We start from the raw sequence: 19,972 nt of genomic DNA, 5'->3' as shown, positions 1-19,972 counted from the left end.
TTCAAACCTAACCAGATAAGAAATAGCTGCATGACAAACCCAAGTCCTGGAGAGTCATTATCTTATGCTGTGCCATTGCTTCTCAGTAAAACACAGTGCCTGAGGGTTTGAGGGAGAAGGAGCAAGGGGAAAAATAAATGATCTAGCAAGAAACTGTCACAGTAAGGCTCAATATTAGCACTTCTTAAAACTAAACAGAATAAAAAAAAAAAAAAAAAAAGGCCAGTAAGATGCTCAAGGAGCACCAGTACCTACCATTTTGAAAGGCCTGAACCGTAAATAAATGTCTGTCAGCCTTCAGTACTGACATGCTCATGGCATTGTTACAAATTAAATCACATATGTACCTCCACACTGCTGTCTGCTGCAGCATTAGCAAATGCTTCCTCCCCAGCAGCAATTGAAACTCGTATCTCACAGAACTATATACAAAAGAGAATATTGCCCTATCTTATCGTGGAACACAAATGAATTGTTGCATGGCAACTGGTACTGTCATAAATCAATCAAACTGAAAGCAACAGACCTTCAAGCTCTCACTTCAGTAACAACTCAGAATAGATTTATGGAGACAGCAATACTTTAATTCTAATTTAAAACTTGTCAACAGGAGTTCATCTTCGGATGGGACCCATGCAATGAACAGTAAACAAACTGACTGTGACATGTGAGAGAAATCAGGTGAACTAAAGCTATCTTTTGCAGATCTTATTTCAGACTAAAAGAGATTACTTCTGCAAGTAAAAATTATAAAAGTTCAGAGATCTGTGCCAATGTCTCTTTACACCAAGGTAAGTGAAAAGCCATGTAAGCAGAAACAACTAAATTCATTGTGACGGTTGTAAGAACTTCAGCATGCTAAATTGGTAAGATAATCAAAATATGTTTCTATATTTGAGCACTGATGTCAAGGAAGAAAGCAAGATTACAAACCACAAGATGCATGGTCTTTTATATAATGGCTAGCTCTCAGATACTCCCTAACAATTCACACTTTTTTTAGGAGGAACAGTCACACTTTTACTGTTCATCAATATAACAAGCACCTAGCACATATTTGCAAGTTTATCTGCACCAGATTGACTTCACAACAAATTCCTGCATATGAAAGTTTTAGCTGCAAAAATACACAAGTTCACATACCAAGGGACATGGAATTACAATCTTGATATGCCACATGCTTGTGCCTACACATATACTTTTGTGTCCAATTAGAATATTTTAGATTAAGCAAACAGTAAAAAGAAATCTTCCAGCACTGTGGGTTATACAACTGTTGCAAGTGTTTTGGTTCTTAAAGACCCAAAAATCACTTCTAAAAAACAGTTCATGACTGAAGGTATGTTTCTGGATGTCAGCTACACCGTATTTCTCTGTGTGTCTCTCTATAAGGGAGAGATCTTTCTTGCACTTAGTTTGGCTTCTGCTCTCCAGCTGGGTTCCTGTAATTCCATGGCTTTCCATTGCTTTTCTCAAATAGAGTGCCTGCAATTCTTCCTTTCTTTCAAGTGTAACAGCTCTAAGACTGGAAGGCTCCCGACAGCAGAATACTAAAGCTCCAAAGTAAAGAATCAGATGCTTTATGCTTGGCCAGTATAATACAAAATAGTTTAACATTTCTGCATGTGTTTTCAGTGCATAACATTTTATTAGTGCTTTTGGTCAGATTAATCTGCAAGCTTAACGTTTTTAAACTTTTTAAAAGCTATTCTTTAATCGTTAATTGTGAGCTACATAGTTTGTTGTCTTTAAAGTAAAAACTGGGATGGGAACTTATCAAAAAATCTGGCATTCGCATGATTTTTCTTCCACTGGGACCAAATCTACCTTTATCTCACTCACAGCTACACACGTGGCTTTCTATTTCTTTTTAAGAGGATAAATTTTTGTGTAGCTGTGATTCCCCACATTATCTGTGGTCCTGATTACACAGAGCTTATATGAGAATTTAAAAAGAAATCTGAACTCAGATCAGAGATTCCTGAACTAAAATAATAAAATAAGTTCCATCTGTTACTCAACTTGAAACTGAAGTTAAAACATTTAACTGACCTGTTTTAGGGGAAGATCCATCTTAACTAACTTTAGATTCCCAGTTATGTGTCTGCTTTGTACTAGTTGCACGGCCTCCCTCTATAGGGAATGGAACAAAAACTCAAATAAAACAGTTGTGATAAAGTCTCCAGAAATGCCTATGTTAGACCTAACTTTTGTTGGGAAGATCTGCTCTCTGGATATGAAAATCTGTCTCATTATTTGTAAGTGCAAATAAATAGGATATCCACTTTTTAAATGGCTATGTGAAAATAACTCAATCTCTGCTACAGCCTGAGCAACCAGACACTGTACTTGACAATTGGCCACTACAAACTCAGGATCTGTAAACTCAAGGTACCTCCTAAGGTTGCACTTGTCATATATGGTTCTGTTAAAACCCACTTTAACAAAAACCATTAAGTAGCCCAATTAAATACTGCTCTGGTTTACAGATCTTATCACATAACCCTTCTTGCAATCAAAAAAGCTTTCCAAAGATTCAGAGCAATATAGTCTTAAGTCTTAACAAGGCAGCATCTCCCAGACTTTGCTGCTCCCACAGTATGAAGCTAAGAATCCCTCTTCACATGTCTTGAAAACTGTACAACAGTGAAGGCAAGCCCAGTCCTGGAGAGCCTAAAAAACCACATTTTTGCTTCAGAGAGAAATATTGACTCTCTTGCTTGTCCTAGTCTCAGGAAAAAAGTTTGGGCCTGGTAATTTTATTTTTTCCCCAAACATTTATATTCTTGTATTTCAAGTAGTTTACTCTGATCTATGGCTGAAATGCTCTAAACGTGTCTAATTATGTGGTCATACCATCTCAGCTTGACTTCCTGTCAGAAGGCCATGGGATTTAACAGTTAAATAAAGCACTTCATGAAGAGATGGGACAATTTCAGAACTGAAAGCAGGTCTAGACAGCAGGAGTTACCACAGGCTACAACAGAAGTAGATACAGTAACATACTCCATGGGGTCAGCTTCTCCTGTAGGAGTCCACACTTACAGCAGAAATACCAGATAGCGATCTTCAAAAAATTGTCATGTTTTTTTCTCCACCATCAGGAGGCCTACTTTCCCATCTCCATGAGATTACTGTCAGTAAATAATATTAAATTCACTTCTATAGTATGCTTTAATTGCAGTTAAAAAGCAACATTCCTTCAGTTTTATTTACAATGGTTCCTAAGCAGCCTCCTTGCTCATACACTGTTAATTAGGAAAGCAAATTAATACTTCCAGCAGTAAGGAAAATGAGAACTCCTATTAACTTTAAATCCCAGAGCACGACTCAATTAAGGAATACAATCTGAAGAGCTCACCAGATACAGATCATATGTAAGTTATTACACTAAGTTTGTTATGATTGAGTACACATGCTTAATTTATTAAATGAGTCTGAAGCTATGGACAGTCTGAAGCTGAAGCTATGGACATAAATCATACTAGAGATTCTACAGGATAAAGGTCATAGAAGTGTATGTCCAATACAGTTAAAAGGGAGCAAAAGGCCTGAAGAATAAGCTTGAGAATCTGTAATTCTCTTAATGAAGAGCAGCTTTGGTATTAAAAAGCTTCACATCTCCTTTGAACTCCATAAACCTATAATGAAATGTTACACGACAGAAGAAAATTCCATTTTGCTTGTAGCACAGAAGGAAGAGAACTATGGGAAGAAGGAATGATATTTTAAAAATTTACTAGACAAACAAGCAAGGCAATAGGAATCCTCAATATATCAATAAACAACACTACAACACTGATTTCAGAGATACATGTATTCATGTACATTAGAGACAATTTTTAACTCTCAACTACAGCCTAAAATGTCCCTTTGTAAATTCGGTGTAAATCTATCACAAGTCTGGTAAAATGAAAAGAATGCTTTTTTAAATATTCTTCTTCATTAAGGGCTTTCTTCTTGCAAAATGCAACCACCAGCTATTCTGAATTTCTTTCCAGGAAAATCTGAACTCAGGTTCTCATAACCGAAGCCAAGCCTAAGGAATTAATCGCACTTTCTGGCTTATCACAGGCTTACTTTCTATCACTACCCAATTTATGGTTTAAAAGCTAGTACTACCTTGAATAGTTACAAGCTTTAACATAGCTTCTAGGTGTTCTTTTTCAGAAGCTGTAGCTTGATGCAACCAGGCCAGCATGTCTCCTACGTACCTAAACAAAGACAGAAATTTCTGTGTAAATCAGCAGTTTACAGTGTTGAGGATTCGAAGTGCCAACAGGCAAAAGAAGGACTGTTTGATACACATTCTTGCTAGTACTGTACCTCAGGGGATCGTGGGAGTGCATTTCAATAGGGCGGGGAGTACCTCCCAGACCTCCTCTAGTGAGAGCATCTATAAAGCCACGGACTACAGCACTCCTCCTTGCTGTTCCAAACTCATCCAAAGTGTACCTGTTGTCAAAACATGAAAACAGGTAAAACAAAACAGTTCACCTCATCACAGTTTACGAGTTCAATTTGACAGATAATACAAGTAACCATATTCATAGTTCTAGAAATCTTGCATCAATGCTTATACAAAACACTCAATATCTTCTGATTTTCTTGACTCCTTTAAACAAACAGTAAAGATAACTTTTCCTTGAACCTCCCCTTCCCTTACCACGCAAACAAAGATTCAGTTTTTCCATTTTTGTACATCTAAGCACGTATTGACAGGTCCAGGACTCCTGTTCACATGTGGTCCAGCTGACTGACAGAAGGAGCAACCTACTGCCCTGCAACACAAGGTTTTCTCCTTATTCTTCTAGGCCACCACATGATTAGTAGCAAAAAAGTTATTTTCCTTTGATAGTTGTTCAGTGGCTTTAATCAAATAAGTCTTAGATATTTAATGGATGGAAAATTACAGCCCATGACACAATCTCAAATGGATTGCTGGTAGTAGAGGAGTTACCAAGAACACACACACAGCACATTTTTGGAGCAGGTTACCTTCCTGTTGGGGCTGAAGCACCATAGCAAGTGAAGTACCACTGCTAAAGCTACTTAGAAGCAGGATTTTTGCAAGCCATGGAACAAGTCTATTTCTTTGGAAAAGAAGAAGAACAAAACAAACCACAAACCAAATTCAAGCATTTTTAACAAACATAAATTACAAAGGAAAAAAAGAAAATACACAAAACAATTTAAGAAATTGCAAACAGTAAGCACAGTGTCACTTACTCATGATACCCAGCAGCTGAACAGATACAAAAATAATAATACTACAAAGCATCTTACTCACTGTCTAAAGTTAAATGTGTAATGCATTCACAATTAAATAGACGTGGAGAACAAAATACAAAAGAAAACAATACACTGTTTCAAATATGTTCCAAGTTAAGTTCAATCAGACTCCTATTATGCTATAAGAAGTCCAAGGGATCCTTCAGTTTTATTCTTTTTAATGTACACAACTATTTGAGAGAGAGGGGAAAAAAGCACACTGAACAATCTTGAAATTTCTGTTTAAATCTTTTTCTTCATACACTGTACTTGCTAACTCAGAGAGTTAATACCTGCAATTAAAAATATTATGAAAAAAGTATTTAATAAATTACTATTTATAAAAATTATGCAATTAAAAGTGGGAGAGATCTGGGATCTGCTGACTATCAAGGAATAGCAACACTGCAGTGAAAAATCTCCAGTGTTTGTGGAAGCCAGCTAAGCTTTCCCCCCCCAATAAACAGCTATAAAATAATCATTAAAAATATAGCAACAAATCACACCTTGTGATCTTGCTACTAGTTTTGCAAACAGCATTTAATAATGGTAATTTGTTTTTAAAAGAAAACTACTAGTTTTCCTCTTGCTCTCAGCAGAGCAGGGTATAACTACATCAGAATCCTGCATCTTAAAAAAATCCATAATAACTATTATTTACACTAGAAACACAGTGCTTACTACTTTGGTATTGTATATATTCATGTTAGGGGAAGAAAACAACCTTTGGATTCTTTTCAGTCCAGCTTCAATTTCTCAAAAACCCAGTAAAGGAATGATCACTGTGGGGAGATGAAGGAGAGGTGGAGAAAAAGCTTTGAAACTCAGAGTGGAAGACAGAAGAGGAACACAGCTCTGAGCTATGACTCTCTGCATTTTCTACAAAATAGCTTTTAATTTTTCTGTTAGAAACAGGAAGTGAAATCCAAACTGAAACATTTATTTCAGATCTTTGTTGTCTGCAGTTCCCAAAAGTTCATCCATAGTGCAATCTTTCTGCCATCTTAAAGTTGCAAGACATAAGTCAATATAAGAAAACAAGAATTTCTAGTTTTGTTTCTGAACTCCTCCCCTTCTCCATCTTACTCACTTTCATGCAATCAAATCACAACATTTATCAGATGCAAGGGAAGTGATTTGGAGGCAAAGTGTTTAGCTCACACAGAGGTACTTACATGCATAAAACCAATAACAATTTAAAATTGCTTTCTTCTGTGACATAAGTCTTACATTTTTAACACAGCAGTTTGCTACGTTGTGGAGGTATACAAAAACTTTTGGAAGGGAATACACTAAACCTTGAGATTTAAAATGCAAAGCATCTGTACTGCAATTTTGACAATACTGCTGTAGCAAGTAGTTAAGTATCATAATCTATGATGAGACACATGGTTGCATCTTCTACAATAATGTTTATTTTTGCCTTTTTTGAAGAACAAAAAGTCCTACCTACCAAGTTCCAACTTTGGTAATATCAGTACTGCTGTTTGTGAAAAATATGTCAGAAGAAAAATAAAGGTTTCTTTCCAGATTAATTTTAAACTAACCAGCCGTGGGTTTATAGGTACGATGTGGGGTTTTTGTCCATAAATGTTAAGAAAGCAAAACAATGGTTTTATGACATAATTTAACAAAATGTTTATTGCAGAAAATACAAACTTTATCTATAAACTATCCTATACCATGTTGTGAACACAGTTGTGACTGATCCTTTGGAGCTGTGAAAGAGAGCCTGGAGGACAGAATGCAAAGACTCTGCAGTCCCCAGCTATGGCTCAATGTACTGCAACTCACTGCATGCAATAGCTGTGGACACCATCTCTGTGGACACCATCTCTCCTTTGAATCAACAAGCACAACTGACTGAGCAGCTCAAAATACACACTCTCTCTCAGACTGACAGAATTTTTAAGGTCCACTAGCACTGCACATTTTCCTCTTGAATTGTTCCATGAGGATTTACAGTGTCACATACCCACACCTTTTCAGATCTGACACTCCTGAAGAAGAGCCTAGCCTTTGAAAGACAGCCTAGTACTCTGCTGTTCTGGATACCTGTGGCTAAAAGTAATTTCCAATAGTTGCAAAATGTGATGAGAGCATTAAAAATATATATATATATACTAAAAAGCAATGAAATAGAAGTACCACCACTTCAGGTAGGGTCAATCCAATAAAAACAGTTCTTACAGTGCCATCTCGTGGTTAAGTAGTCTCTACTAACTACTGTTAAATTTATGTTAAGTCCCCTGAGCTAATTCTGAACAAGAACTGAACAGCAGCATATTTTTTACACACATATATTTATTAAAATACCCTTATGCTTTAGAGGCCCATCTGTAGTAGCTTGTTTTTAACAGATTACTGTTAAAATTGTAACAACCCATAATGACAGACTTTCTTACTACCTGAAGCAATTCAGTGAAAGATAATTAGCCTTTATCCATTTTTTACTGTGGGAAATTAAATGAGACAATCACATGCTTTGGACAGCAGGTTTTTTTCATCAGAAAAACCCTACAAAACCAGCAGAAATTCACAATTCATTTAAATCAAAATAAAAACAGTCTGACATTTAACTTAAATTAGAAACCAGTAAGTTGGATGAAGCCCAATGACATTTACTGTATCATAATTATGTCAAAAATGCTTCTGAAATTTAAAGAAGTTAAAATATATTATTATTTTTTTAATCTGATGCAAGACTAAATTGCAATCATCATTGGCACTATAATTCATGCTCATCTTTAAGTCTTACAGGCTAGAAATACTTGTTTCTGTTAGAGATAATTACAAACTTTTACTTACTTATACAGGACAGGTCTATCTTGTAAGGCTTCCATGGCTTGAGCGAGAACAGGAGAAATGTCACAAGATTCTTGTGTCAAAGTCCTACATTCATCTATAAAATATGAACACAGATAAAAGTGCATTCTTTACACTGCAATACCTTTTATAACAAGCTGTCAAACAAGAAAATTAATGAGTCAAAAAACTTAAAGGTTTTTGATTTTTAATTCAAGTTTTCAGAATACATTACTACTGGGCCTATTTCATGTTAATGTAACTTAAGTTCCTCCATAAGCAGTACTTTGCTGTAAAATTGATGCCCATCACAAATCTAAACTACAATAAAAACTAAAGGAAGCTCAGTACTGGCTGCATCCACTTATAAACGTTAAATAATTCATCATCAGAATTCTGTCAGGTTCCTTTATAACCATTTACCACATTCCATTTAAACTACTAAGAAAACAGGAAGCAAGTACATAAGCAATTTGTGGATTTGTTTTGGGTTTTTTTGGGGGTTTGGTTTGTTGTTTGTTGCTTCTTTTTCTTTAAGCACATTATGTAATCTTGTACACTCCATACAAGAATGTGGAAATCACATAAACTAAATTAACATGATGAATTCTCATTAGAGTGAAATCACAAACTATTATTTAAGGCTTCAGCACCCACTTAAGAATAGCTAATGAGTATAATATTGCATTGCAGCAGCTTTTTTTCCCCAAATATTTTTGTAAATGTCTTGGGAGAAGACAGAAGTAATACAGAAGCATCTATATCCTAGACTACCAAGATGTTATGCTGAACAGTGACTCTCGGATCCAGAGTATATATATATGAAAAAATAATAACCTATTATCATTCAAAAGAGCATTCAGACAAAATAAGGCTCTTATTTCCCCTTTTTTAAAGGTAACAAGCCACTCCTCACATTAAACCAGATCTTGCTATCAAATTGTCAAAAACAAGCATTTTCCTGTGACCTTCAAGAAATTAAAATGCAATACACTTAACAATTTGCTTATACTATGAAACCGTAGCTGTTATCATCTGTGGAAAACCATCTGACAATATATAATAAAAAAATAAATAATACAGTTTTACAAACAAAGATGAGGTAGGCCCAAAAAAGGAGAGAATTTCCAATTAACTGTTTAGTTCACAAAAGCTAGCTTTTAGAAAAACCTTTCCATAAGAAATAAACCCAAAGCCTTGTTAACAAATCTTGGAAAGGGTTTTTGCTGAGTTCAATTCACATCAAGGAATTAAAGTGATCATAATAATATTCATAAATATAAAAACATTCTTAGTCCTACTTTGAGTCCATCTGTAAAGTCTTTCATAAGATGTCTCTTGCAGTAAAGCCATCTGTTCCATAATTTCCAAGCTACAAGACAAAAAGACATCATTTGCAAATACTATTCTAGACAATACTAGTAAAGACATGCACACATCAAACGTACCATTATTAAAATTATGAAAATTTAGAAAGATGTTATTATTCTTTGTTTTGATGTGAAACACTCTGTAGGTCAAAATAAAAAAATAAGACTGTATTGTAACTTCTCCTTTAACTAGTAAATGTTTATCTTGGACTTATTTAAGCAGCACTCACCCTGCCCTCTGCTGATTTGTCCGGAGCAGAATCTTGACATCATCGTGAATTTGCTTTACTCTTCCCAAAGCCTTGAAAAAATCCTAAACCAATTAAAAAAAAAAAAAAAAAAGGGAAAAAAGTGTTTAAAGCAGTAACTTTTCATTCAAATTTCTAGTAGCCTGTTGTCTTCATTTCAATTCTGTGTTTATGTTCCTTGCAGGTCTAGGTTCCAAGCACTGCTTTTAAAACACAAGTCCCCTCCTCCCTCCATCTCACCCTTCCTTCCACCTGAATAGCCTCAGGACCACATCTACACATCTTTAAAATACCTCCAACGATGGTAAATCTTCAGGTGAAGAAATTTTTCCCAATATCCAATCTAGACCTCCCCTGGCACAACTTGAGACCATTTCCTCTCCTGCCACTGGTTACTTGGGAAGAGATTGACACCCAGCTTGCTACAACCTTTTACATAGTTGTAGAGAGCAATAAGGTTTCCCCTGAACCTCCTGTTCTCCAGACTGAATAACTCCAGTACCCTCAGACACTCCTCATAAGACCTGTGCTGCAGACCCTTCACTAGGTTCACTGCCCTTCTCTGAACACGCTCCAGCACCTTAATGTCCCTCTTGTAGTGAGGGCCCCAAAACTGAACACAGTATTCAAGGTGCAGCCTGCTGGCCACAATTTTTCTGATTGAGGCCAGGATGCTATTGGCCTTCTTGGCCACTTGGGCACACTGCTGGCTCATGCTCAGCTGGCTGTCAACCAACACCCCCACGTCTTCTTCTGCTGGGCACCTTTCCAGACACTCTTCCCCAAACCTGTAGTGTTGCCTGGGGTTGTTGTGGCCCAAGTGCTGGACCTGACACTTTGCCTTGCTGAACCTAATACAGTTGACCTCAGGCCATTGATTCAAGCCTGTCTAGGTTCCTCTTCAGAGCCTTCCTACCCAACTTGGTGTGATCTGCAAACTTACTGAGGGTCACTGATAAATATATTAAAGCAAATAGACCCCAACACCGAGCCCTGGGGAACAAAACTTGTTACCTGCCACCAACTGGATTTAGCTCCATTCACTACAGCTCTTCATATCAAATGGATAAATACTTGTTCTGCTACGAACCAAGCACCAGAAATGGCACAGTGTTGCTGTAACTGTTCCCTGCAACGTGTTTTTCAGAAACCTCAATGTTCTTTCATGGTAACAGTTAGTACAAAAGGATACAGCAATTAGTCAAGGGCACAATCATTTAACACATTCCACTTATCCTTTCATTAGCACTGTTTATGGTTATCTGTTCCATGTCTAATAATGCTTTAACTGCAAACAGGATGCCTCTTGAAACAAGATAGTATGTCTCAGCAGGTAGTCCACATTTAAGTGAAGGTTTCTATGCAACTACAATAATAAAAGTCTATTAAGTGTATTCAATTCTCTCATTATTCAGTGTGCTTTTACTGCAAAACAATATGCCTCCTTGTCCAAAACATAAGCATATTCAAAAACTCGTTTTGGAAGGTTTCTTAAAGTAAATCAGCATCTAACGTCTTCATAAACCAATGAGGGAAAGTCAGCTTATATTGTTTCAGGTCCCTGAATACCTATACACATGCGTATGCAAAATGCACACACACGCACAAGGGTAGTGCTACATGTTACTGAAACACTACAAATTTCCCATTGGCTTTGAGTGTGATGAAGTTTTAAAACATCTCTACTGAATATCTAGGCTTTACGAAGGTCTTTTTGAAGTGTAGAACCACATGATAGCTCATTTGCCCCTTAAACTCATTATACAAACCAGAATTCAATGTTGATTTTCTTTCTTGTTACTTTAATCTTTCATCACACATTTCCAACCCATCAGAAATTCACCATTCTGTTAAAAGGTACATTCGTGCATAACAAAAAACACATTACAAACTAACAATAAGATCTCATGTACAATTCAGCTAGAACTCTTCTACATTTTAGTTCAGGGCAAAAGCTTTTAATGTTCATTGAGTTACCTCAGTAATTGGCTCATCTTTCGTGCCTCGAAGCAGGTTCATTTCATCTGGTGTCAGCTGGAATTTTGCTATGAATGCGTCTGCTACTTGTGCTTTCATTTCTAGTCTCTGACTGTAGTAAAACAAAGCGATGAAGACATTACCTCTTTACGCTTATCTCAGATTTATCTTGCATATTCATACTTTTGGAAAGAATAGCATTAGAAATCAGTGTTATTAAATTCTAATAGTACATTCTTCCCCTCCAACGCTCGAGTTGCATCTTCACATACAATTTTCTAATTAAGCTCAAGTAGATTACTGAGTACAGACAACACAAAGGTAAATTATCATATCTTAAAACTAGTAAATTGCTTTAAAAATAATCCTTTAACTACTGCATCACAAGTTACCTAATCCAGACAATTTGTGCTTGCTCAGTTGTAATGCTTGCTGTTACTTCCTTTCAAAGTCATAAAGGAAAGAATGGTGTTGCAGCTCATGTTTTCAGAGAGACACAAAAAGCTGTAGCACCCAAAATGAGAAAACGATCACTAGATTAATCCACTTTTTTGTAGAACAGATCAATTTCTTTCTAACAAGGTACAGTAGGGATAAAAATTTATTAATTTCACAAATAATAAAAATCTAATGGGTAATTCTATTGTTGATCACTCTTCCTGAAATAAACACAGCAGGGATGTAATATGCAAACAACCACCTCATGGGCAGAATCTTTTTGCACATGTTTTGTCACACACCTTATGATAACAGAAAGATCCATGTGAGTAGTTTTATTCCACAGAAAGGATTGGAATTCCTGTAGCAATGGAAAAAGTGCTCAAATTGTGGTTTGAGCACACAGCATTCCAGGAAATAAAGACTACTTTTTCAGGACATTGAGAAGACACTACTTAGTTATTTGTAGAAGGCTCAGTTACTTTAAGACCATTTCAGTTGCCAATGTCATTACTGCAAGATAAATACACTGTTACTACAGGGTGGTAAGACAGGCAAGTAAAGTACACTTCTAATACTGACTGCAATAACTATATTTTCTTGCAAGATTAAAGCTTGAAAAGTAAGCTTTCACTTATTTACCACTTCTCTACTATACAACTCAAGTCTGGACTGCATTCAGCTGAAGAATCACAGAAAACTGGCTTCCCATCTGTAGACATGGATGGCCTTTCCATCTGCAGTTCTGCAAACTCTTTTAGAGATCAGATGAAATGTTTTGCAGTTGTCAGTGCTGTAGCATACTGAGAATGAAGGTAATGTAACATCCAACAATGTTCTAACAGCAAAATTCATGAAAATCAAAGGGGAAAGCAACCCAGTACTTGTAAGTTACACAGAAGTTACCTAAAAATCAACACCAAAGCCTCCTAGGTTTTAATACCACACCTTTAATTGGTAAGCCAGCCAGGGCGTTATGCAGGTGTGGCTGTTTTCCATTTACACTGACAGTTTTGCAAGGCTTAAAATCCAGGTCTGTCTATTTGGTTTTCTCTAACTAAACTCCAAAATTGCAAATTCAGGGTGCCCATGACACTGAATCTTTCTCAGGGAAGGAACTAGAGGGATGGAGAATAATTTTGGCCATCTGAACAGGCAATCACAGCAGATGCATCCATGAACAATTATAGCACTTTCCAAGCAATCTGGTGGTACATTGCAAGTGAGCAAGAACAAGGAAGAAGTCTAAAAAGAGATGGCTCAGGCAACCTGCATACAAAACATACTCACAAAAATTAACTGACAGTAGAGTACTACCAAAGAGTACTTTTTATTAAGTATTAGGCTTGTGGGAGATCTTCTTATGGTAACGACATCATTCTCACAACACAGCTGAAAGATGCATACGGTCTGTTCTATAGTAATATATTGCACCATTACAATAATGGCTGAGCCATGCTGCTTAGGCTGCCTCAGCTGTTCCTGCCCTCTACTGCCCTGTCCACTAATCCAGAACTGTTGTTTATACTGTCATGTAGTGAATCAGATCAGGCACCAAATCTGGCAGGAAAAAAACCAGAAGTTTTTATTTTATTTATTTTTGGGGGCCAAGCTTATATGTATTTTCTATGTATATGTATTCAGTTTACTATAGTCCTATACCAAGGGACTGTGGGATACTAGATCCTGTAGAGGCACACCCCCTGTACTGGGCTGCCCCCAGAGGCAAAGGTGCAATAACAAGTTAGTTCACTGCTGCTATGAAACCACTCACGAAAACCACACTTCAGAACTCTTCTGTGGTATAAGAAGAAGTAATTTTTATGATATATTAATAATAAATAATAACAATACATAGCTACTTACATTGAAAATCTGGCAAGGACACTTAAAATCTCAAATGGACCAAATGATGGTGCTTTCCTCGGTGTGTTCCTTTCCACACCATTGTGCTGACAAAGTCTAATTTGTTGACATCATCATCAGTGAATGTGGTTGAAACAACAATGTAATCTAGTGAATTAATTTTATTTAATAGTTGCTCCAAGTCTCTCCTCTTGTGATGGAAATCTCAATTTAATATAAAACCACAAAGCTGAAGACTTCCACTGAACTATCCCTCCCCTTAGGATAAAGAAGGAAGGTAAGAAAGAGACTAGAGAAAGCAAATGCAAGATCTTTGGTTTCAACTGAAACAAGATCTCCCATAAATTCAGGAGCAGATGGGATGTTGAGAAGCTTCTCTGTTCTTTGAACCTGTGTACCTCCCGAGTGCATAAACTTTTAAATGCTCTTACAGAAGATCTCCATTTACTATTATCCGCTGTTCTTCAATTTTTTTTCATGTAAACTTTCACCAAAAGCAGGAGCAGGTGAGAGTCTTATTTTAAGAAGTGCAATATATCTGGCACAACAGTCTTTTCGATTTGCTTTGCAGATTTGTTGGAATTAGGGCTGTAGACCTTCAAAGAACAAGGGCCAGATTCAGAAACTGTACAAACAGCATGCTCGCTAGTCTCTGCTGGAATTCTGAGTCCCCTTCACTCCCAGGGTTATAAAAATGAACAGTTGCAGATCATCTCACTAGTTAAATCTCTCTCCACCTGCAAGTCCTCACTCTGCATACTCTTCCCTCCATTGCTTTCTTGCTGCTACAGAGAACAAGGTCCAATAAAACACTGTGCTTTAAAAAGCCATTTCCATCCCTGGCTGTGTCTTTGGCTGCCGTAAGTGCTCACTAACCCACTCTGCACACTACCAAATAAATTAACTTTCATGAAACAGTCTAAATATTAAACTATAGCATACTGACAAGTTACAATTTTCACAACATAAAGGCAAAATAACAACCTCAAGGTGGCAGCAATGTTTCATATCTCTCTCTTAAGACTGATTCAGAAGCAGGGAGAAACACTTAACCTAAACCTAACAGCATGTGTTTGAATGTTGATAAAGCTATTTATTTTGGGCTCTTTACAAAGAACATGAGATTTCAACAAGCTACTCAGTTTCAAAACCCAGGTTATCCACCTCTGCTTAAGCTGGCTATGAAAGTTGTCTTGGTTATCAATCTGCATAAGAATGAGATCCTACATCCTAGAGATCAGGAACAAAACATGCAAGTGCTGCGTACCCTTGACTTCTACCTGCCACTACACAGTATTAGTAAGACCAATATATTTGCATAGATATTGAATTTAAAGATACTTCCTCAGACATAAGATAACAGCAATTTTACTAGAATTTAATCAATCTTATTAAAGCATGAAAATTGATTAAAATATTACTTAAGTTTGCTATAGCTATTTCACTGCAGTAAGAGCAGTGAAACAAAACAAAACCACAACACAGTCAACAACAGAAGCTCCTGCAAAGCCATCCTACATAAAACCTACGGCAATAGGTACCTGTGCAGACGCTTGGACATTTCAAGACCCCCTGGCCTTTCTATAAACATAAGCATTTTGAAATTGTGTTCTAAGCATGTGCATTACAGCAGAGGAAATGCCAAACTGCTGTTATCCCAAAGCTTTTTTATTATTTTTTTTACCAGAGTTATCCCTGCACAAAGGAACAAAACTAACAGATCATGGGAACATGGCACCAATGCAAATTGGCAAGTGCCAAGTGCTGGTAGACTTCTGAGCTTGGGTGGGGAATGAGACTCCAACAAAGAGCAATTTTCCCAGTTTTAATCGTTACCAAGGAGACAGAATTCTTTTGAAAGAGAACTCAAAAGCCTGGGAAAACTACGCACTTCGTGCACTTTTCCCTTGAACCAAATACAAATGTGCACTGTTTGTTAGGATTATCACCTAGACAGCTCAAAAAATTAGGTGGAGGAGAAACAGGCTTTTCCAAAGTTTGATTTTATCTTGCCACCAAGTACAGCACAAAAACCTGCTAGCTTCCTTTACCTAGGATGAGTCACTGCAACACGTTCTGAAATTACTTTTGTGGATTCAACGTATTTATATAGTCTCAAAAATGGAGTATTTCTAACTTATAAAAAATAACAGCCATCTTTAAAATACATGTATAAATGCTTTTCAGCAGCAGCTGGAAAAATTTTATTTCTGTGATGGGTTTTGTGGAAGGCAAAAATGCAAGACTATACAACAAAACATCTACACTCAAGTAACTTAGGAAACCATTCTTAAGAATAAGTACCAGGTGCAAAAATGCATTTGTAAATGCAAAGAATAAATGTTTTTATTCTACATTTTGTCTGTCAAACAACTTTTATTAAAGGAGAACTAAAACAGTGAGAAGGTATTGAGTGACCAATTCCATCATCTAATAATGAAATTTTCTCCTTAATTAAAAAATAGGAATGCACAGAAAATCATACTGAATTGTCTAATATTCCTAGAATACAGAAGAGCAGTAATATTACAGAAAACTTTAGTGACACCTCATCTGGAAAACAGATCACAATTTTGATCATCTGTGTTCATGAGTAATAGACTCCCATTAGACTAGAGGTAGCAGGATAATCATGGGAATGGAGAACCTACTTTATGAGAGGAGGTTAAGGAAACTCTTAAGACGAGAAAACAACCAATTTATATCCAAGAAATAGGTTGGAAATTAGGGAAAGGCTTTTACACAGAAAGAACAAGCTATTGACATGTTACAAGAACAGCAACACAAACAAATGCAAAAATAATCAACTAGTTACATGTTGAACACTTTATGAGTTTATGAAAGTCATCATGAAAATGATGGCTGGCAGCAGGAGAGTGCACTTAAGATGTCTCCCCCATCTGTAATCCCTATCTAAAATACAGCTAACCCGCTATGCTGCAGTCCTGCCATATAACACATTCTGCCCTAGAAAGAAATAGGTAGAAATGAAAAAGGCTAAATCCAAAGTTAAACAACAGAGGATACTAACTGCACTAAAATAACAGAAAATTTGCCAAGCAGCTTACTAAACACTAGAATTACAAAAGCTTACATGCTCTAATAATTTATTAACATAATAATAAATTAACAGAATTCAGTAATTCTTACATACCAATCAAGCTTCCTATAAATATTGTTGGTATGTTATCTACAGAATAGTCTGGATGAAAACCTCACAGTAACCATGTGAGAGAGATACACACACATTTGCTAGGTAAATCAGTGTTTAGCAATGCTTAAGATACAAGGTATGGTTTCTAACTCATCAACAGAAATTAAGTTCAAAAAGGAGTGTATTTCCAACAAATAAGTTATTTTCCATCTTGTAAAGGTGAGCTGGTTGATGCTGTCATACCAAACACACTGGTATCTTCAGTATATCTTTTATACAATCTAATACAAGGACATTTGAAAAGGAACTGCTTGGTCTAGCTTTAAATTTGCCATCTAATTAAAAAATGTTGCCAAAGGTATAACACTGTTGTCTGCATCCACCTGGAACAAGATCACAACAAATGAGCTTAACCAGCAGCAAAAGAAGATCTAAATCAGACAGTAGAAAAACTACAAAGAACCAAAATAAATTTCCAGAGAAGACCATGGGTGCTCTGTCCCTGGGCTTTTCTTCTAAGAGCAGATTAGACAAACACCAGTCAGGAATTATATAATGTAACTGATTCTGCAATTCTGATTAATGTTTCTCAATGTGCAAGACCATGCTTCAATTCATATTGATCAAGACTATTTCATGCCTCAACAGTATATAGGGTTGCTAGGTAGAAAAGCCTGCAGAAAATAAGGCCTTGCACTTTTTCTGCTGGTCCTGCCTAGAATATGACAAATGAGATTGTTTTTTTTTCTTCAGATCCACTTTAGTTCTTTTGATTCCTGTATTACGCCCTGTTGCCTATGCTTTACTCTGGTACAAATCAGGAAAGAAAATCAGCTTCAGAATTTCAAGCCTTCATCCTCCCCCACACCAAATTATAATTCAGTTTAGGCAATCACTGCTTTTCCTCATGAAGCATATCCACAGGAATAAATGTAATTACAAGTTTCAAAAGGTCAAGACATGAAATACATCTTATCAGCGCAAACCACCAGGTCACCACTTTGCTCAGCATACACTGATGAAAACAAACCTCTCTAAACTGCTACAAATACTGCTGAGCTTCCTCCATCATTTCCAAATTTACTAAGACAAAAAAGATATTTCTTAAAAAAATAAAATTAAAAAAAGCATCACCAGGAGACACACTTGATAGATCTGTAGTGTAGCACTATTGAAGCAGCAGCAGATGTTCATGGGGACACATTTTCCTAAGACTTTTGACCCTGTATTGAGCACAAAGGTGACTGTCAAGCCATTCAATGAAACCTAAGAACCGTGTTTGTTGAATTTAAATAAAGAGCAAGCCTGAACGTAACGGGATTAAAATAAATTGAAGTACACACTGCTGAATTAAAAAAAAAAAAAGTTTGGAAATCAGATTTAGCTGCATTTTTAAAAAGTGAAACAAACCTAGTACTACAGATTTTCCAGAATCAACATAATTAATAAGGATTCTGACATCAAAGCACACATTTTGCTGTTTAAGATTGCAGTTAATACAAACTAGCAAAGCAAGACAATGTGTAAAGGCGTTCAAATGCATAAGCACAGTGAAAGCTCTGAAACACGAACTTGTCTCTAAACCATTCTTTCATACAGTTCTAAGAGTGAGGTGGTCTTTACTTCCAGAGAACTACTTCTGATTCTCACAAACATTCCGTTTCTGCAGGCTTATTTTCTGTGATCTCCCTGAGCACATCCATCCACTCACACAATTGCTCTTATTTCATTTTATAAGAACTATTAATATAACCATTACCTTCTGTCCCTTTCTTCAGTTGTTCTGATTCATGACTGTCATTTGTGGCTAACCTCAAAAGCTTCCATGCACAACACCCTACCATTAAGTGGCTGGTAGAACTACAAAGCCAGGCTTCTGGCATTCTGCATACAGTATATTTTGGAACTGGACTGCTATTTCTCTGGTTTGGGAACTACTCAACTCCAGGACACTTGTTCCCAATGCTAGGTGAAGTAGTTTGGTATTGCAGGTAGGCTTTTGGCTTCATACAAAGGAACAAAACCAACAAAGCCCAGGTATAACAAGAGAATCAACAAGTCACAGGAAGTTTTTATTAAAATCTCACTTCAAGGAGCAAGATCTTTTTTCTGTCAGCCTATTAGCAATGGCATTAAACAAACCACATCTTTTAAAACACAGCAGATGTTGTTTGAAAACAAACTAATCTCCTTGTGACTATACATAAAAAGCATAATGTCACCTGAAAGCAGTATTCACATGCTCAAGTAAATGTATAGAAATCTAGTGAAGATACTGAAGTAGGAGTTGATTTTTAAAGAATACACAGAAATTGCCTACATTAACTACCTCAGTTTTTCTCTATTATCAAAGTTTGTTATGAAATACATTAAAACAAACATCCTACTCAAGACTACACAACTGAACAGTAATAAATTAATCGTGTTCTAGAGTGATGGGCTGAATGACTAGGACTACTTTATATCACACCACGCAGTTCTATTAAGATACTATGTTAGGCAGTTCCATAACTTAAATAACGTGAAGGATACCTGTTCTGTTCCTAATATACAGCACAGTTACTTTAACTAGACTTTACAGAAAAAATATATTCAGGACAAGCAACCTAACTGGCAAAACAAAAAAAAAATGCACCAACTCTGACATATCCACAAATGTAAAAATGCAATGGTATTAATGGAAGATTACTTTTAAAAATTGTTATCCAAGTAACACACTCATTTAGCATTTATGTTGAATTTGGTCTAAAGCTCACAAACTAAGTTACAAGAAAAACAGTGCTGCAAAGCAACAACCTAAGAACGCAAAAGTTTTAAACTAAATCTAACAACTTATTTTCTAC

General features: G+C 36.3%; 1 protein-coding gene across 2 annotated transcripts in view; it reads right to left on the bottom strand.

Annotated features, from left to right (window-relative positions):
- The window catches only part of COG6 (component of oligomeric golgi complex 6), a 57,264-nt gene that overhangs the window by 29,041 nt on the left and 8,251 nt on the right, over nt 1–19,972 (bottom strand). For both annotated transcript variants that reach the window (XM_051644179.1, XM_051644188.1), the window contains exons 5-10: nt 11,672–11,783; nt 9,677–9,759; nt 9,378–9,448; nt 8,080–8,173; nt 4,327–4,455; nt 4,123–4,214 (exon numbers count right to left, since the gene is read on the bottom strand). In XM_051644179.1, coding sequence (XP_051500139.1) covers nt 4,123–4,214; nt 4,327–4,455; nt 8,080–8,173; nt 9,378–9,448; nt 9,677–9,759; nt 11,672–11,783 — 581 coding nt within the window. The remainder of the gene's footprint in view (nt 1–4,122; nt 4,215–4,326; nt 4,456–8,079; nt 8,174–9,377; nt 9,449–9,676; nt 9,760–11,671; nt 11,784–19,972) is intronic.

Source organism: Apus apus, chromosome 1 (genome assembly GCF_020740795.1).
Source record: "Apus apus isolate bApuApu2 chromosome 1, bApuApu2.pri.cur, whole genome shotgun sequence".
Classification (NCBI taxonomy): Eukaryota; Metazoa; Chordata; class Aves; order Apodiformes; family Apodidae; genus Apus; species Apus apus.
The sequence above is the reverse complement of the archived record's forward strand: the minus strand, read 5'-3'. Positions and strand labels throughout refer to the sequence as shown.